The sequence below is a fragment of the Hippopotamus amphibius genome, chromosome 4, assembly GCF_030028045.1.
Source record: "Hippopotamus amphibius kiboko isolate mHipAmp2 chromosome 4, mHipAmp2.hap2, whole genome shotgun sequence".
In the NCBI taxonomy this organism is placed as follows: Eukaryota; Metazoa; Chordata; class Mammalia; order Artiodactyla; family Hippopotamidae; genus Hippopotamus; species Hippopotamus amphibius.
Window position 1 is genome coordinate 179986040 of NC_080189.1, and position 17115 is coordinate 180003154.

The following is a 17115-nucleotide window of genomic DNA, read 5'->3' on the forward strand; positions in this document are numbered from 1 at the left end:
TTAATACTGAAGGCCCACAGGTAGTTGACATAAAGCAGAGGACTTCTGAGTGCCAGAGAATTCTGTGTTCGTCAGTGTGTGTTTAGGAATTAGGTATTTTGTGGACATAGCCTTATTAGGGGGAGGTCAGGCAGTTTGTTTTTAATAGGGGCTCTAATGTAGCCTGATCTATTTTGTAAGAAACTTGCTCATATATGGCTTGAGAGCATTTAATTTCCCACCAGTACATACATAGGGTTTGGGTTTTCATTGAAATATATATTTGTATAAATATTGGCCTCTTTAGTTTGTAGTGTTATAGCTTCAGAGTCTTGTGCTTTTAATTCTTAGTTTGAAAATTCCCCAGGGGACTTGATGGTGCTCAGTGCTGGTAATAGAATGTCAGCCCTTTAAGCTTCAGGTTTTCATTGAACATTTACATACTACATATTCTGTAGTCAGTCAATACTTTAAAATTATTTTACATATACTTTACAGCACTGATAGGAGATACATCTGCTTAAAAATGATGAAAGTGAAATTCAAAAGAGGTTAGATAACTTGTCCAGGGCCATGCAACCATTAATTATTATTATGTATTTTATACCTTTTTTCCTCACAGGAGCTCAAGGCACTTAAAAATCCCCTAGATTTTTTTTTTTTTTTTTTTTTTTGCTTTTATTTTTTACTTTATTTTTTTAAGCTCTTTATTGGCATATAATTGCTTTACACTCTTGTACCAGCTTTTGAGGTACACCAAAGTGAATCAGCTGTATTTATACATTATCCCCATATCCCCTCCCTCCAGTGACTCCCTCCCACCCTCCCTGTCCTGGCCCTCTAAGGCATCACCCATCATCGAGTTGATCTCCCTTTGTTATACAGCAACTTCCCACTAGCTATCTAATTAACATTTGGTAGTGTATATGTGTCTGTGCTACTGTCTCACTTTGTCCCAGCTTCCTTTCGAACCCCACCCCAGCCCTGTGTCCTCCAGTCCATTCTCTACATCTGCATCTCCACTCTTGCCCCGTCACTGGGTTCATCAATACCGTTTCTTCAGATTCCATATATATCAGTTAGCATACAATATTTGTTTTTCTCTTTCTGGCTTACTTCGCTCTGTATGACAGTCTCTAGGTCTATCCACCTCATTACATGTAGTTCCATTTCATTCCTTTTATGGCTGAGTAATATTCCATTATATATATATGTGCCACATCTTCTTTATCCATTCATCTGTTGATGGGCATTTAGGTTGCTTCCATGTCCTGGCTATTGTAAATAGTGCTGCAGTGAACATTACAGTATGTGTTTCTTTTTGGATTATGGTTTTCTGTGGGTATATGCCCAGTAGTGGGATTACTGGATCATATGGTAGTTCTATTTTTAATTTTTTAAGGAACCTCCAAACTTTTTTCCATAGTGGCTGTACCAGCTTACGTTCCCACCAACAGTGCAGGAGAGTTCCCTTTTCTCCACACCCTCTCCAACATTTATTGTTTCTAGATTTTTTGATGATGGCCATTCTGACCAGTGTGAGGTGATACCTCACTGTGGCTTTGACTGGCATTTCTCTAATGATTAGTGATGTTGAGCCTCTTTTCAGGCGTTTGTTGGCCATCTGTATGTGTTCTTTGGAGAAATGTCTATTTAGGTCTTCTGCCCATTTGTGGATTGAGTTATTTGGTTTTTTGGTATTAAGCTGCATGAGCTGCTTGTATATCTTGGAGATCAATCCTTTGTCCGTTGCTTCGTTGGTGAGTATTTTCTCCCACTCTGAGGGTTGCCTTCTTGTCTTGTTTATAGTTTCTTTCACTGTGCAAAAGCTTTTAAGTTTCATTAGGTCCCATTTGTTTATTCTTGATTTTATTTCCTTTATTCTAGGAGGTGGGTCAAAAAGGATCTTGTTTTGATAGATGTCATAGAGTGTTCTGCCTATGTTTTCCTCTAGGAGTTTTATAGTGTCTGGCCTTACACTTAGGTCTTTAATCCATTTGGAGTTTATTTGTGTGTATGGTATTAGGAAGTGTTCTAATTTCATTCTTTCACATGTAGTTGTCCAATATTCCCAGCACCACTTATTGAAGAGGCTGTCTTTTTTCCATTGTATATTCTTGCCTCCTTTGTCAGAGATAAGGTGCCCATATGTGCTTGGGTTTACCTCTGAGTTCTCTATTCTGTTCCATTGATATTCCTTTCTATTTTTGTGCCAGTACCATACTGTCTTGATCACTGTGGCCTTGTAGTATAGTTTGAAGTCAGGAAGCCGGATTCCTTCAGCTCCATCTTTCCTTCTCAAGATTGCTTTGGCTATTTGGAGTCTTTTGTGTTTCCATACAAATCATAAGATTTCTTGTTCTAGTTCTGTGAAAAATGCTGTTGGTAATTTGATAGGGATTGCATTGAATCTGTAAATTGCTTTGGGTAAGATAGTCATTTTCACAATGTTGATTCTTCCAATCCAAGAACATGGTATGTCCCTCCATCTGTTTGTGTCATCTTTGATTTCTTTCATCAGTGTCTTATAGTTTTCTGCAAACGGATCTTTTGCCTCCTTAGGCAGGTTTATTCCTAGGTATTTTATTCTTTTTGTTGCAATGGTAAATGGGAGAGTTTCCTTAATTTCTCTTTCTGCTCTTTCTTTGTTAGTGTATAGGAATGCAAGAGATTTCTGTGCATTAATGTTACATCCTGCTACTTTACTAAATTCATTGATTAGTGCTAGCAGTTTTCTGGTAGAATCTTTAGGGTTTTTTAATGTATAATATCATGTCATCTGCAAAGAGTGACAATTTTACTTCTTTTCCAATTTGGATTCCTTTTATTTCATTTTCTTCTCTGATTGCTGTGGCTAAAACTTCCAAAACTATGTTGAATAATAATGGTGAGAGTGGGCACTGTTGTCTTGTTCCTGTTCTTAGAGGGAATGCTTTCAGTTTTTCCCCATTTAGAACAATGTTGGCTGTTGGTTTGCCATATATGGCTTTTATTATGTTGAGGTAATTTCCTTCTATACCCATTTTCTGGAGAGTTTTTATCATAAATGGATGTCGAATTTTGTCAAAAGCTTTTTCTGCATCTATTGAGATGATCATATGGTTTTTATCCTTCAATTTGTTGATATGATGTATCATATTGATTGATTTGCGTATACTGAAGAATCCTTGCATCCCAGGGATAAATCCCACTTGATCATGGTGTATGATCTTTGTAATGTGCTGTTGGATTCTGTTAGCTAATATTTTGTTGAGGAGTTTTGCATCTATATTCATCAGTGATATTGGCCTGTAATTTTCTTTTTTTGTGACATCTTTGCCTGGTTTTGGTATCGGGGTGATGGTGGCCTCGTAGAATGAGTTTGGGAGTGTTCCTCCTTCTGCAATATTTTGGAAGAGTTTGAGAAGGATAGGTGTTAGCTCTTCTCGAAATGTTTGATAGAATTCGCCTGTGAAGCTATCTGGCCCTGGGCTTTTGTTTGTTGGGAGATTTTTAATCACAGTCTCAGTCTCCGTACTTGGGATTGGTCTGTTCATATTTTCTATTTCTTCCTGGTTCAGTCTTGGAAGATTGTACTTTTCTAAGAATTTATCCACTTCTTCCAGGTTATCCAATTTATTGGCATATAGTTGCTTGTAGTAGTCTCTCATGATCTTTTGTATTTCTGTGGTGTCAGTTGTTACTTCTCCTTTTTTCATTTCTAATTCTGTTGATTTGCATCTTCTCCCTTTTTTTCCTGATAAGTTTGGGTAATGGTTTATCAATTTTGTTTACCTTCTCAAAGAACCACCTTTTAGTTTTATTGACCTTTGGTATTGTTTCCTTTGTTTCTTTTTCATTTATTTCTGATCTGATCTTTATGATTTCTTTCCTTCTGCTCACTTTGGGATTTTTTTGTTCTTCTTTCTCTGTTTTAGTTGTAAGCTTAGGTTGTTTATTTGATATTTTTCTTGTTTCTTAAGGTAGAACTGTATTGCTATGAACTTCCCTCTTAGAACTGCTTTTGCTGCGTCGCATAGGTTTTGGGTTGTTGTGTTTTCATTGTCATTTGTTTCTAGGTATTTTTTGGTTTCCTCTTTGATTTCTTTAGTGAGTTCTTGGTTGTTTAATAGCATATTGTTTAGTCTCCATGTGTTTGTATTTTTTACAGTTTTTTTCCTGTAATTGATATCTAGTCTCATGGCATTGGAGTCAGAGAAAATGCTTGATATGATTTCAGTTTTTTTGAATTTACTGAGTCTTGATTTGTGACCCAAGATGTGATCTATCCTGGAGAATGTTCCATATGCACTTGAGAAGAAAGTGTATTCTGTTGTTTTTGGATGGAATGTCCTATAAATATCAGTTAAGTCAAGATGGTCTAATGTGTCATTTAAAGCTTGTGTGTCCTTATTTATTTTCTGTTTGGATGATCTGTCCATTGATGTAAGTGGGGTGTTAAAGTCTCCTACTATTATTGTGTTACTGTTGATTTCCCCTTTTATGGCTGTTAGCATTTGCCTTATGTATTGAGGTGCTCCTATGCTGGGTGCATAGATATTTACCACTGTGATATGTTCTTCTTGGATGGATCCCTTGATCATTATGTAGTGTCCTTCCTTGTCTCTTGTAACAGTCTTTACTTTAAAGTCTAATTTGTCTGATACGAGTATTGCTACTCCAGCTTTCTTTTGACTTCCATTTGCATGGAATATCTTTTTCCATCCCCTTACTTTCAGCCTATATGTATCCCTTGTTCTGAAGTGGGTTTCTTGTAGACAGCATATGTAAGGGTCTTGTTTTTGTATCCATTCAACCAGTCTGTGTCTTTTGGTTGGAGCATTTAATCCATTTACATTTAAGGTGATTATTGACATGTATGTTCCTATTACCATTTTCTTTATTGTTTCCCCTAGTGATTTTAGGTATAAAACATTAAAGACAAACCATAACTAGCTACCCATTTGCCTCTCCCCATAAGTTGCCCTTGAAATACCTTAACTTTGCTAAAGAGTTTGACATTAATGGTGCAGGTCATGGAACCCTCAGAAGAAAATAAGAGTGAAGAGGGGTCATATTAATTCCAGCATAGAAGAGAATACAGTGCCACATTAGTCTTTAGACCTTTGTTTATTGGATTTCTGGAAACATCTCTCGATTCTTAACTCACCACAAGTTTGATCATATTGAAAGTTTTATGGTCCTTGTGATATGAATGTTATTAGAGTTATGAAAGGCCATTTTTGCCAACTTTGGAAGATGGATTTACTGTTTTCAGAAATGCTATTGGGAGACCTTTCCAGGCTGTGCTTGCCATTTTTATATGAAAATTTGATGAGGGTAAGTTGTCAGGCATATAGTACTCCTAAAGATCTTGTGATCAGGTTCAACTGGTTTTTCAGCTCATTATCTGCTCAGTGGCTGTGTTTTTTCTAGGAGGATGGATGACAGTAGGGCTCTAAAGCAGCTCATTTCTAGATTCTCAGTAGGCCCAACTTCAGAAGGGACACACATTTGCTGTAGACAAGTAAGTAGACACATATGCTGACTTTGTGAAACAGTGCTTTTGCTAAAAAATGTGTTGCCCATGGAGCAAGCAATCAATTCCGCTTGCCACCTAGACACCATTTTTTCCTTTGTTTATTCTGACACTCTACAAATGCTTCGGTATTATTTGCTAACTCGTGAGTTAGCAATCATCTTTGGTGCACCATTTTCAGATAATTACAGCAAATTCTTCATTCTTCATGGCATAAGAATGGGATAGCTTGAACATAGATATTCCAGATTTTGTTAGTCATGCTTTTTTGTTTCACTAAACCCCTGTTAACTACCTTCAGAATAGGATAATTAGAAGTGTGGACAGGAGAGATATCTAAATTTAAACAAAAAACAAAATCAGGGTTTAGCCATGTACTCATGCCTGTGTTACATTTACAAATGGATTGATACTCAGTGAAATCCCACGTATGTGGGATTAAATTGGTCACTTACTCAAAAAGACTTACTTATGGAACTCTAAAATGACTTCTTATAGGGCTTACATAAATACAGTTTTAGAAATTTAACTTGTGTGTGCTTAATGTTTTTATAAAAGCTAAAATTACTCTTTTGATTTAACGATTTGTTAGTGTCTGTTTTTCACCTTGAGAATGAAGCCTGAAACAGTGCCCAGCACACAGTAGGTGCTTAGAAAATACATCATGGGATTCCTACCTCTGTTCCAACAGAATCAGGGCTACTGTGGAAGGAAATTGGAGTATGCGTTATTCTTATTATAGCCTTTACCACAGAAACTTAAAATAATAAATCACTTTAATGCATCGTAACAGTTTTTTAGACTATTCTTCAAATTCATCCCTGATTTAAGTCACTTAGTCATTTCCTGACCCACTTCCCATCTTTGCGTCTGTTATCTTATCAGATGTGTCTGACCTTTTCTTGCTTTCCCTCAAAACATTTCTGTAATTACTTAATGTCCATTTAAACATTACACAGTTTTTGAGGGGTTTGTGGTAAAATATGTGGTCAGCTCATGTTTACAATAGTAAATTACAATAGTAGTGGACTAGTTACAATATTACAATAGTAGCAGACTTTATTATTACAATAGTAGTGGACTAGTTGCTCAGAAGTGCACACCCCTAGATGTTTGTGTATGTATAAGATATATAACAGCAGGAACAGCACGTGGGCAGACCCCAGTCCTTGCCCTCCAGGAGCGTCCAGGGTGGGAGAGAAGGAAAGTAGAGTGTGGGCATGAGCTTGACAGGTACACGTGTATGTATGTGCACACTAGCTCTCTAGAAAGGGATCCATTACAGTGAACATTTCTAGCCACAACTAGAACCCGCCACTTCACACTGAAAAGTCACATGGGAGGCAGCGTGGTTCTGTGGAAGAAAGTCGTATTAAGAACCAAGAGCTTTGAGTTCTCGTCTTCTCACCACCACCAGCCAGAAACACTTGAGCAGCTTCTCCCAGCTTTCTTCTGTCCCCAGCCTCAGTGTTTTCTGTCTAGATAGTGAAGTTTAAAATCCACTGGTTTTGTAAATATCGTGGTGTAGCACAGGTGTTTCTTCACCTTCATAGAAGATATGTCCTGTCTTTTTCTTTTCAGTTACCACTGACAAATATTCTGTTTTTGGTTACTGTTAAGGAATGTAATAGTAATTCATAAAGTGTATACATTTGCATGATGATTTCAGTGGCTTTAATCAAGTAAGTCCAATAAGATTAACCATGTATTACAGTCTTATATTTGTGTGTAGAGTTCTTTGTTCTTTGACACACACACACACACACACACACACAGTACCAAACATTTAAACATTTTAGGCTGTACATTCTGAGTTTCTATAATAAACACGTATGACTTTCGTAATGGGGGGGGAACCCAACAACAGTTCTTCAGTGCTCACATCCTTTGCCGTAACCATGAATCTGATTGGCTTCTCTTAGATGCTGTTGAAAGCATTTAGAGGGGATCTTTGAATGTTTGAGTTGGGATGCAAAGAATTGGTCTTTGGTTTTTGTCTCTGAAGGCTTTTATTCTCTTTTCCATTAAAACAGCTTTAAGTCTATAACTGGTCTCCAGTCATTGTTTAGGTTGTTAGTAAATTATCAGTCCGATACGTCTAGCTGATTTGTCTTCCTGTTTCTGAATTGGAAGTGAGAAGCTGCTAATTAACTAAGTTTTAGGCTAGCATGTCTGAGCACTTCAAAAATACAATATGTAATATATACTCTAATGCCCTTTGAAAGAAACCTAATTTTTTTTAAGCTCTTTATTGGAATATAATTGCTTTACTCTCTTGTACCAGCTTTTGAGGTACACCAAAGTGAATCAGCTGTTTTTACACACAGATCCCCAGTCCCCTCCCTCCCATGGCTCTCTCCCACCCTCCCCGTCCTGGCCCTCCAAGGCATCACCCATCATCAAGTTGATCTCCTTTTGTTATACAGCAACTTCCCACTAGCTAGCTATTTTATAGTTGGTAGTATATATATGTCTATGCTACTCTCTCACTTCATCCCAGCTTTGCCTTTGCCCCCCGCCCCCCCAACCCCATGTCCTCCAGTCTGTTCTCTGCATCTGCATCTTTATTCTTGTCCTGTCACTGGGTTCATCAGTACTTTTTTTAAATTCCATATATATGAGTTAGCATACAATATTTGTTTTTCTCTTTCTGGCTTACTTCGCTCTGTATGACAGTCTCTAGGTCTATCCATCTCATTACATATAGCTCCATTTCATTCCTTTTTATGGCCGAGTAATATTCCATTATATATATATATGTGTGTGTGTGTGTGTGTGTGTGTGTGTGTCACATCTTCTTTATCCATCCCTCTGTTGATGGGCATTTAGGTTGCTTCCATGTCCTGGCTATTGTAAATAGTGCTGCAGTGAGCATTACGGTACGTGTTTCTTTTTGGATTATGGTTTTCTGTGGGTATATGCCCAGTGGTGGGATTACTGGATCATATGGTAGTTCTATTTTTAATTTTTTAAGGAACCTCCAAACTTTTTTCCATAGTGGCTGTACCAGCTTACGTTCCCACCAACAGTGCAGGAGAGTTCCCTTTTCTCCACACCCTCTCCAACATTTATTGTTTCTAGATTTTTTGATGATGGCCATTCTGACCAGTGTGAGGTGATACCTCACTGTGGCTTTGACTTGCATTTCTCTAATGATTAGTGATGTTGAGCCTCTTTTCAGGCGTTTGTTGGCCATCTGTATGTGTTCTTTGGAGAAATGTCTATTTAGGTCTTCTGCCCATTTGTGGATTGAGTTATTTGGTTTTTTGGTATTAAGCTGCATGAGCTGCTTGTATATCTTGGAGATCAATCCTTTGTCCGTTGCTTCGTTGGTGAGTATTTTCTCCCACTCTGAGGGTTGCCTTCTTGTCTTGTTTATGAAGAAACCTGACTTTTAAAGATGCTTTAGCCATGCTTAAATAAAAGAAACCTCTATCCTAGCTTTATGGGTCATTCTTGTGTGTCATGCAATATTTTGATTTCGTTTATAAATGTAATAAGGAAAGGCACCTGTGAGACCTGTTATGGAATATGACAAAATCAGAGATTAGCACACTTTGTGAAGCCATTTTCTGTTGGGAGAAAACCAAAATATGCATGATCAGAAGCCTAAGACGTTGTCAAATGACAAAACGAAGTGTTTGGTGCTATCAGGAGAAGGAAGCTGGCAGCAGATTGTTTTTTACTCATTGCCTTATAAAATGAATAACAGACTTAGATAGTCTTTAACTTGAAGGTTGTTGTTGTTGTTGTTGTTGTTAATTGGTCTTAGTCTGTAGACCGTTGGTCCTTTCTATCCAAACTATATACATTGTCAGAAAAGTTGGGCAAGAGATACCCAGCTGAAGTGTGGATTAATGAAATTGAGTGCTTTCCCCAGTGCATACTGCTAAAACACAGGTGTTTCTTTTGTTGGTTGAATACTGTCTGGTTTTCATTCCTTATGTAATTTACCTGCATGGAGATTAAGAAAGCTCCTTTTTATTAAATAAGCTTGAAAACAAGATGAATGAACTAGGTTCTCGGATAGAACGTATTGGATAGCTCCCTTTATAATGACCATTTAAAAATCTGCCCTCCTAAAACTGGAAGATGCATTCTCTCCTGTATGGAAAGCAATATTGTACTGAAATAGTCCTCCTTAATTTTGGTCCGAACGAACAAAAGTGTCTGTGTTTATTCCTGCCTAATGCATCACAAATCTGCTGACATGCTAACCTTGGAGTCTTGGCTGGCGTTAATCAGGCCTGTGCACCGGCAGGAAAGATGTACCTAATGCACTCCATCAGTGCAGTTTGCATATGGAAGTTCTCACAGGGGAGCTGCCCTGTGCCAGCTGAGGGTTACCTGCCCACTGCAGTTATTGTATGTAATTATCGAACCAATCTGTTCAGCCCAGCAGGGTTTAGATGGTAATCATGAAGCAACACTTTGGAAAAGAAAGATGTAAGGCACTCTCCCCTTCTCTCATCAGCTATATGAAGTTACAGCCACTCTTCCAGCTATTTTTGAGAAGCAATACCCCCATATACAAATCTGCTAGATGAATGTCTTTGAAAGTTTCTTAAGATTTAGTCAAGATGTTATTTTTATAGATGCAAAGCATTTTCTTCAGGACCATGGTGGGTATCTCTGAGTTCTAATCTTTCCACAGTCACCTTAAGAATATTTTGAAACAGTGGGCTTGATTGTAATACATAAATAATAACAGTTCTGACCATGTGGAGGTTTTAAGGTAATGTGGTTTGAATAGAGTTGTGCTTCCCCACGTAGTTCTCTTTGGAACAGAACCCATGGTGGCCGTTAGGAAAAAGAACGTCCTGTCAGCAGGCATTATACTCTTACAGCTGTGCACAGAATGGCCCAAAGCGAGGAAAATGCTTAGATGAAATTTAACTTAATATTAATTGTTAGGAAAATATAAATGAGGACATTCTGATGTGTCATGAATCTGTGAAATTTGGAAAGTATCAGATGATTTCCTAAATGCTACAAACTTATTTTAGGCAACCTAGAGAAGCTATGAAGTCCTGACGTGAATTTTAACACATTTAAGTTTGAGACTACATGGGATAAAGTTGTATGAAAAATACAAAATTTTCAGTTCATTACTAATGTCCTTCTATAGTTATACCTACACATAGAGATGTTAAGTATTTTAAAACTTTACACAGGACTGAACTAGTTAGAAAATGTTGTAGTGATAGAAAGTAAGAAAAAAGAAATTGTGTGAACATTTGGGAAGAATGGATGGTGACAGAATGTAGGCATTAACCCCTAAGTAACACTCAACTAGAGAAAAATGTAGAAAATAGGAAAGGGCTGAGAGAGTGGTGGAAAATCCAACCTGTTTTTGAGATTTTAGGAGAACTTTGTACTTTTAAGACTCTTCCTTTGGTAAGGATTATGGCTCTCTTAAGCTTTAAATTAAAAAACATTTATTGAAAGTTTGCCATTATTGATTCATGAATAGAATTTTCCCACCAATTTATAGGGTATAACCACTGATATAATACATGGGCCAGAGTGATATTTTCCTATTTATCAAGTAGATTTACCTCCCCCACCCCACCCCCACACACAGCGTAAGATGGGGAAAATAAGTATCATTGAGCAGAGCAAGTCATGGTATCAAATTTGTAAAACACTTTGCTTTCAAAGAGAGTTTCTGTATAATCATTCGTGATGGTTAAAACATGGCTTTCATTGATAAATTATATCAATATGAAACGTAAAATGATAGCAGTGGATATATCAAATATACCCACTTCCAGACTAACTGGATAGTTGAAGCTTCTCTTAATCCCATTTTCTTTCATCCCCCACCCCTTTCCTTAGGTGACCCTCACCATGAAGTTGTGTGTATTCTTCCTATATGTTTTGATACACCCACACTTGTATAGATTCATATATATGCTAATATGATGTTTGTATATTTACTTAATTGACCATCATGCCACATCTCTTTCTTTCTTTTTTTAATATATAAGAAGAGAAAGAAAGGAATTGAGGAAAGCACAGAATCTAGTGTTGAAGATATGGAATGCTCAGATACGCAGACAGAGGAGGCCACACAAACCCGTGAGTTGAACAGTCTTGCCTATTTGCTCTTTTCTTATATATTAAAGACAAATTTCATTTCCTCCCTCTGAATAAGGAGTGTTCACTATTTGGGTCCTATCATTCTCATTTTATAATTAAAACAGTGTAGGCGAAGATCTTGTATTTATGCAGTATGTATCACTGTGTCCTCTGTTCACACACTGTTATTTACTATAATCACATCCACAGTAGTCATGAAGTTGGGACCAGGGGTTACTCTCACTTTGCGGATATGGGGCCCAAGACACGGAGCCTTTAAATGACAGAACTGTTATGAAAGGATTAGATGTAGAGACGAGAACTCTGACCTCTCAGGTCGCTCTGTCTGCTTCCCCACACTTCCCTGCAGAGCTCTGGGTGTGAGAGGGGATGTCAGGAGTCAGGTGGTTAGTATGTGGCTTAGCACAGAGTCTGCCAACGCTTCTTTTCTCTCAACATGTTGGGATGCGAGGAATTAAATTCTCGAATCATCACTTTTCAAAGCTCTTGAGGCAAAAAGCAAGATGTAAAGCCATTTCTTCAGTGGCTCATACCCTGGTGCTAAAGGCACTTCTAGCATGGAGTAGTTCCAGAAGTGGCATCAGCAAAGGCAGCATCTGCAAAGGGCGAGACTAGGCTGGACGCTGGTCTGGTTAATAAATGGCCTGTGTGTGTGTAGCACACCTGTGGGGCTCAAAAAAAAAATGGGGAAAAGTGTGTTCCAGGTTTCATGAGAGACAGTTTACTTGCCTCAACGCAGAGAGATTCAGAGCTGGCTACAGTACCATTCTTCCTCCAAATTTCTCCCCTGTCTGTCTGCCTTTTGTTTATTTATTAGTTTGTTGGTTCTGAAATATTTCTAATTTCCAATAGAAAAGGCTTAGTTTTGGTAAGAATTTCATCAAAGTGTAAGTGCCCTGTAGAGTCAGACCAGTGATGTATTTTTACCTTCCCTTTGACAGTGGCACTGGTGCATGTTTGTGGAAGGCAGAAATTGAAAGGGAATCGTCTTCACCCTGATTTTATTAATATTTTCTTCATTATATATTATGGATCGCACATCCTTAGTTTTACCTGAATTTATCAAGAGAATCCTTGGGATATCTGAAGAGGGAGTGTGTAATGTCACTCTGGAAGCTAAAGGTTTTGAAATAGCCCCTCTTACTTTTCTGCTGCCATCTTCTATTCCCTCCTGTTTTTGCATTTTCCCCCCTTCCTTCCCTGTCTTGTTCGTTTTGTTGTTAGGAAGTGAGGAGTCCCGAGGAGCAGTACATCGAAGCATGTCTCAGCCAGAGGCTGGCAGCAGCAGCTATGACAGTGAGTGGGAGCGAAATTAAGGAGCATTGATAGAGATAATGTTCTTGCTTAAAGAAAATCCCTTACATTTTAAAACAGGCGATTTTAGTTTAGGAAAGGGCCTACGTTGTTATACTAAGGTTGTTACCCATTTAGACCAAAGCCAGTTCCCAGCTGTGCATGGAGACGTCTCATGCCTCTCTTCATGCCTGGAGGTCATTTGTTACCTGAACTTTGCTTAATGAGCATCAGAGGTATTTGTTTTGATACATACGTGATTTTAAATTCAACTGTAATTATGAAGAATGTTTTTTATACCTAAAATTTTAATTTAAGGTCCTTGTACTGATGATTTTTACTGTGAGAAAATATATTAGCATTTTTGTTTTATTTATTGATGACAAAAGAAGAGAATAGACCCCATCGCTAATTTAAGGACAATAATCCAGATTTTTTTCATATTTAAAAATGAAGATAAAGAATAGACAAATTCTCTTTTATTCATATAAACTCTGAATTGCTTTAATTAAATGCTGTTATTTTCCAACTGTAATTCTTCCCCCCCCCCAAATATAAGGCTAGTTAAGGTATTTTACTATCTGAATATTCATGAACGAGAGAAATATTACCTGAGATAGTAAAATATTATTGCTCTAGCAAAGAAAAAAAAGCAGTCCAATGGTCATGAAAATGTATGTATTTGTATTCATCTATTTAAAGTGACTTGAAGGAGAAGGCACATTGTTACATTTGATTTTTTTTTAAGAAATATATAATACAATTCAATGAATTCTGTGTTTTAGAGCTTCAAGATTTTGTGTCAGAAACATGTTTCAAGAATGGTTACCTCTAACAGCTGCTTTAGAAATGTCAGTTTCTTCATTAACAATTTTATTTTCAAACACAATTTATGGTTTACAATATGGTAAGAGATTTTTCTCACTGTGTGATCTTTCAGAATGCTGTGCCTAGCAAAATGGGAGCAACTTTCCTTTAATATCTATTTAGACCATTTTAAAAACGTGTATAATTTTCTTGATACACCTAAACTCATTTTGACTAGCTGGGGGTCTATTGTGTAAGAACACATTCTGAAAGCTTTCAAAATGTGTATTGTGTAGGTTTTCTCAAAGAAAGAGAGGGGGTGACGGGGTGGTTTTCAAGAAGAACAGAGGCCTCTAATCCTTTTATTTTTATGCAAGGCATAATTTTTACCAATTGAGAAAATTTGGTAATTTGCTGCAAGTAATTTTTTCCCCCACAAAATGATAAACCTTTAAAAACCACACGTATTCTGGCATTTCACAACCATGCCAATATTTCAGAATTGTACTAAAAATTAGTTAATATAGCCATGATATTTATGGCTAGTATAGTTTGTCCCTACTGTTCATACAATGGACTGTACTCAACAGCCTACTCTTGTTGGTGTTATTCTTGAAGTATCTTGCATTTTGGACCATTCTTGAGGATCCTTTGAGGAAAACATGACATATTTACCCCTTGAATAGCTATGGTCTAGTCAAGAAAGAGATATTTTTAAGACACCCTACAAAGAAATTTCCCACTTGTTTTTTTCCTTCTGCATTATAAAATCATAGAAGAGTATCCCAACATTTTCTATTTTATTTTTCAAATATTAAGTTTTATGCATTAGTCTTATGATTGGGCCTTTTACCGTGTAGTACAATATTATTGAAAATGAGTATATATTTTAAAGGGGCGGGAGGAGAAATAGATTTTTTTCTGCAACAGTCAGAATTGATTATTAGGAAAAATACTGAATTGATACCTGCAGCAAAATCTCCGAAGTTGCATAATACTGATTATACAATAAATTCCAGGTGGTGATGGCATTTTTAGTTGCAGTGAAAAACTTTAAATCTAGATTGAATGGGGATAAGCAGCAGTGGTATTTAATCTAAGAGTAAAGTGTTAAGTTAGGACATTAAGAAAATAATCGTTGACTTTAGTGTCCTTTGTAATGTGACTATAGATTCAGATTTTATTGAAAGGGAGATGTACTGTAATATTGATTGTTGACTTTGATTTTGTCTTATCCTGTTTTGCCAATTTCAGACAATCACAGCATTCTGTTTTCTATGCAAAATTAATTTCAAAATTGTTGAAGTACGAACCTAAGAATCTACCAAGGGATATTTTTAAAAGAAGGCTATATCACAAAAACTGAAGAAAAAAATTCAGAAGTTTAAACCCACCATAGTATAGGCCATGCACTATGAGTGGCAGAGAAAAAAGATATTAGTATAAGTTTGAACTTTGCATGAATTGAAGTGTGTGGCAATTGAATAAAAACCAGAACTTGGAAAAATAAAAAAAACAAATTGATCTTCCAATTAAGTACCTAAATAAACCTATAATCAGAAAACCCTTAGAAACTGTTTATGATTAAACATGTGTGGTAGATATTTTGTCCTAGATTCAGAGAATGTTTTGCACGTTTCAGGTAAAGAAGTATTGATCTCTTTGTTGTACAGTGGGTTCATTGATTAATTGTGGGCCCTTTGCTGCCCTCACCCTGGTACCGTTGCTCTGCTGGCAGAGGGAAGCCCGAGGTCCTGGAAGGCGCACTCTGCTTGCCAGCACAGGCAGTTGTGATGGGGCCTGAGCTTGTCCTTCTGCCTCTGCTGTGCTCGCGGTGGAGGTGGCGGTGGGGGGGGGGGGGGGGGAGGAGGGCAAAGTCTCCTTGGTGAGGTGAGGAGACTTTGCTTCTGGTAAAGAAGCACTGCTTTCTTCCAGCCCAGGAATAGTTGGAGAGGAACTGTCATGAGGCACTTAGGCCAGTATCAGATGTGATACTTTTCTAGAAGGCGACTGAGTTGGGATCGGTTTAATTCCTAGTGGACAAGACCTTGCATTTTGGATTAGCCCAGTGCTCTCCTGCCTAAAGAGTAGAGAGAACAGGCTTAAAAAGCAACACATTTGGAAAAAATTCCTTGCTTTTCATAATATGCATAACTTCAGTGCTTCCCCCCAGGGAACACCTATCTTTCTTTTTTTTAACTTTCATTTTATTTATTTTATTTTATGTTTTGTTTTTATTTTTGGCTGCATTGGGTCTTCGTTGCTGCGCTCGGGCTTTCTCTAGTTGTGGAGAGCAGGGGCTACTCTTCATTGTGGTGCATGGGCTTCTCTTGTTGTGAAGCACAGGCTCTAGGTGCATGGGCTTCAGTAGTTGTGGCTCGCAGGCTCAATAGCTGTGGCTCATGGTGTCTAGAGCTCAGGCTCAGTAGTTGTGGCAAACGGACTTAGTTGCTCTGCAGCATGTCAGATCTGCATTGGCAGGTGGATTCTCAACCACTGTGCCACCAGGGAAGTCCCTTAACTTTTTATTTTATATTGGAGTATAATTGATTAACAATGTTGTGTTAGTTTCAGGTGTACAGCAAAGCGATTCAGTTATACATATACAGATACCTATTCTTTTTTAAATTCTTTTCCCATATATGTTATTACCTAGGCCTGAGCAGAATTCCCTGTGCTATACAGTAGTTCCTTGTTGTTTAGGGAATACCTAGCTTATTGCTATAGTTTACATTAGGAGTTAAATGTTTTTAATTGTACAATAAAAATTGGGGGGAGAAATAGTTTAGGACCAGTGTAAATGGGGTATGTTTTACCAGAGGATGCATTCTGTATAACTTCAAACTAGAAGGCAGGCTTTGTTAGCATATTTTTTGCCATACTAAAAAGTTAACACAATTTCCTAAAATTTTCAGGATATTAACAGTTATAACTTTGTGTATGAATTTCATCTCCACAGATCATCATAGTCAATTAGATTTTTAAATATTAATAACTGTACATGGAAGTACTTCTATTTCTGTTCTTTTGCTTTTGTAAATTAATGATTAATGTTTTAAATCTCTCTGTTTTCTCTTCAAGGTTCGAAAACCAGAAAGAGAGTCCAGAAGTAAATCAAATACTGTGAACCAGCTTTTCTTCCTTTCATTCGACTCTTTCCTCCTTTCATTTGACTTTTTCCTCTTTTTCTGTATGAAGTGTTTTATTTTCATGTGAGTCTTCGGGGAGGGGTGTGGATAACAATGTAGTACCTATGTCTTTGAAAAGCAGACTTTTTTTTTATTAAAATAAATACTTTGTACAATTTATTAAAGCCTAATTTATAAAATCTTACAGTATTAAGGTTATACCCTTTAAGCTGTCCCATGCTGTGTGCTTGAGGTTCTGGAGTACATATAAGAAAAATTACTGTGACT

At 37.3% G+C, this 17115-nt stretch overlaps 1 protein-coding gene across 7 annotated transcripts in view; it reads left to right on the forward strand.

Moving 5' to 3' along the window:
- Positions 1 to 17007, forward strand: part of VRK1 (VRK serine/threonine kinase 1) — an 85448-nt gene extending 68441 nt beyond the window's left edge. For 2 of the 7 annotated variants that reach the window (XM_057733271.1, XM_057733269.1), the window contains exons 12-14: positions 11488 to 11578; positions 12824 to 12895; positions 16781 to 17007. In XM_057733271.1, the coding sequence (XP_057589254.1) occupies positions 11488 to 11578; positions 12824 to 12895; positions 16781 to 16812 (195 nt within the window). In that variant the 3' untranslated portion in view covers positions 16813 to 17007. The remainder of the gene's footprint in view (positions 1 to 11487; positions 11579 to 12823; positions 12896 to 16780) is intronic. The other 5 variants (XM_057733276.1, XM_057733274.1, XM_057733270.1 and 2 more) reach the window with 4 other exon arrangements.
- Positions 17008 to 17115: the final 108 nt, after the last annotated feature.